Below are 1,367 nucleotides of genomic sequence, written 5' to 3' on the forward strand. Positions count from 1 at the left end.
CCGGACGCCTCACGTTGGATGGATCTGTGTTCTCCCAAGGACTATGACCGGGAGATTTTTTTTTAAACTAAGAGTCCACTTGCCATTAGAGGGAGCCGTGCAGCTGGCAGAAGGACTGATAGGAAATTAGCAGAGAAGAAATGACGCAATGCGGAGGGGGCGGGGACAATTTAGGGCGGGCTTCCCGCCTCTCGCCTTCTGTTCTCAATCTGGTCCGGTGCTCTGTTATATTAGGGGGTAAAGCCGCCCTACTCTCACCGAAGGCTGTGTCTCCAGCTTGATTCTCGCCATGTCGGGGAGAGGAAAGGGCGGCAAAGGCTTGGGCAAGGGGGGTGCCAAGCGCCACCGCAAAGTTTTGAGAGACAACATCCAAGGCATTACCAAGCCGGCAATTCGGCGCCTTGCTCGGCGTGGAGGAGTCAAGCGGATCTCCGGCCTCATCTACGAGGAGACCCGGGGCGTGCTGAAGGTTTTCCTGGAAAACGTCATTCGGGATGCAGTCACCTACACTGAGCACGCCAAGCGCAAGACGGTCACGGCTATGGACGTAGTGTATGCCCTGAAGCGACAGGGACGCACCCTGTATGGTTTCGGAGGCTAAGCTGCCGCTTCATTTCTGCATCCATCCTGCCAACGGCCCTTTTTAGGGCCAACCATCTGGTCTTCGGAAGAGCTGGGCACTCGGGTAGAACTTGGTAACTTTGTTTTTGGGAGTTGGGCTAGAGTCGGGTTTTGGGAAGTTCGTGAGAGGTAGGCATTCCTAAAGTGTTAACAGCCCTGAAAACCCAAGTCATGGGGCGCCTGGGTGGCTCAGTCGGTTGGGCGGCCGACTTCGGCTCAGATCATGATCTCGCGGTCTGTGAGATCGAGCCCTGTGCTGACAGCTCGGAGCCTGGACCCTGTTTCAGATTCTGTGTCTCTTTCTCTGCCCCTCCCCCGTTCATGCTCTGTCTCTCTCTGTCTCAAAAATGAATAAACGTTAAAAAAAATTTAAAAACCCAAGTCGTTCACTAAAAACTGCCTTTCGTGTGCTTGCTCCGTATTTTGATTCATTTTAAAAGGTCTTGTACTCCAGATTTAAGCAATGTTTCTGTTTGCTTTTGGGTGCGCTGTATTGTGATCGGTGGGCTGGGCTGCGGAAGGTAAGAACTAGCTATCTAGCTCACGACATTTGCTTCGGAGAAGTGGGAGAGCGGGCAGCCCAATGGTTTGCAATCTAGAGGTGTCCGTTGGGCCCCCCGGTGGTGTTGAGTCTCAATTCTCTATTTTGGGTTTCACTTCCTACCTCTACAAGAGGGTGTGGGCTAGATGGCTGAAGGGCCCTCTTCGCAATGGACGATGTTTTGTAGTCTGAATTCTCACTTCAA

General features: G+C 52.8%; 1 protein-coding gene across 1 annotated transcript; it reads left to right on the plus strand.

The window, feature by feature from the left end:
* Positions 1–226: 226 nt before the first annotated feature.
* On the plus strand, positions 227–1,002 carry H4C14 (H4 clustered histone 14). Its single transcript, XM_025931708.2, has one exon. The coding sequence runs from the start codon at positions 290–292 to the stop codon at positions 599–601; it is 312 nt and encodes a 103-aa protein (XP_025787493.1). The 5' UTR covers positions 227–289; the 3' UTR covers positions 602–1,002.
* The last annotated feature ends 365 nt before the right edge of the window (positions 1,003–1,367 follow it).

This window comes from Puma concolor, chromosome C1, assembly GCF_028749965.1.
Source record: "Puma concolor isolate L17-30 chromosome C1, mPumCon1.1.hap2, whole genome shotgun sequence".
NCBI lineage: Eukaryota > Metazoa > Chordata > Mammalia > Carnivora > Felidae > Puma > Puma concolor.

Excerpts from the sequence above, each read along its gene's own strand:
- H4C14 (XM_025931708.2), top strand. The coding sequence starts at position 290 with ATGTCGGGGAGAGGAAAGGGCGGCAAAGGCTTGGGCAAGGGGGGTGCC.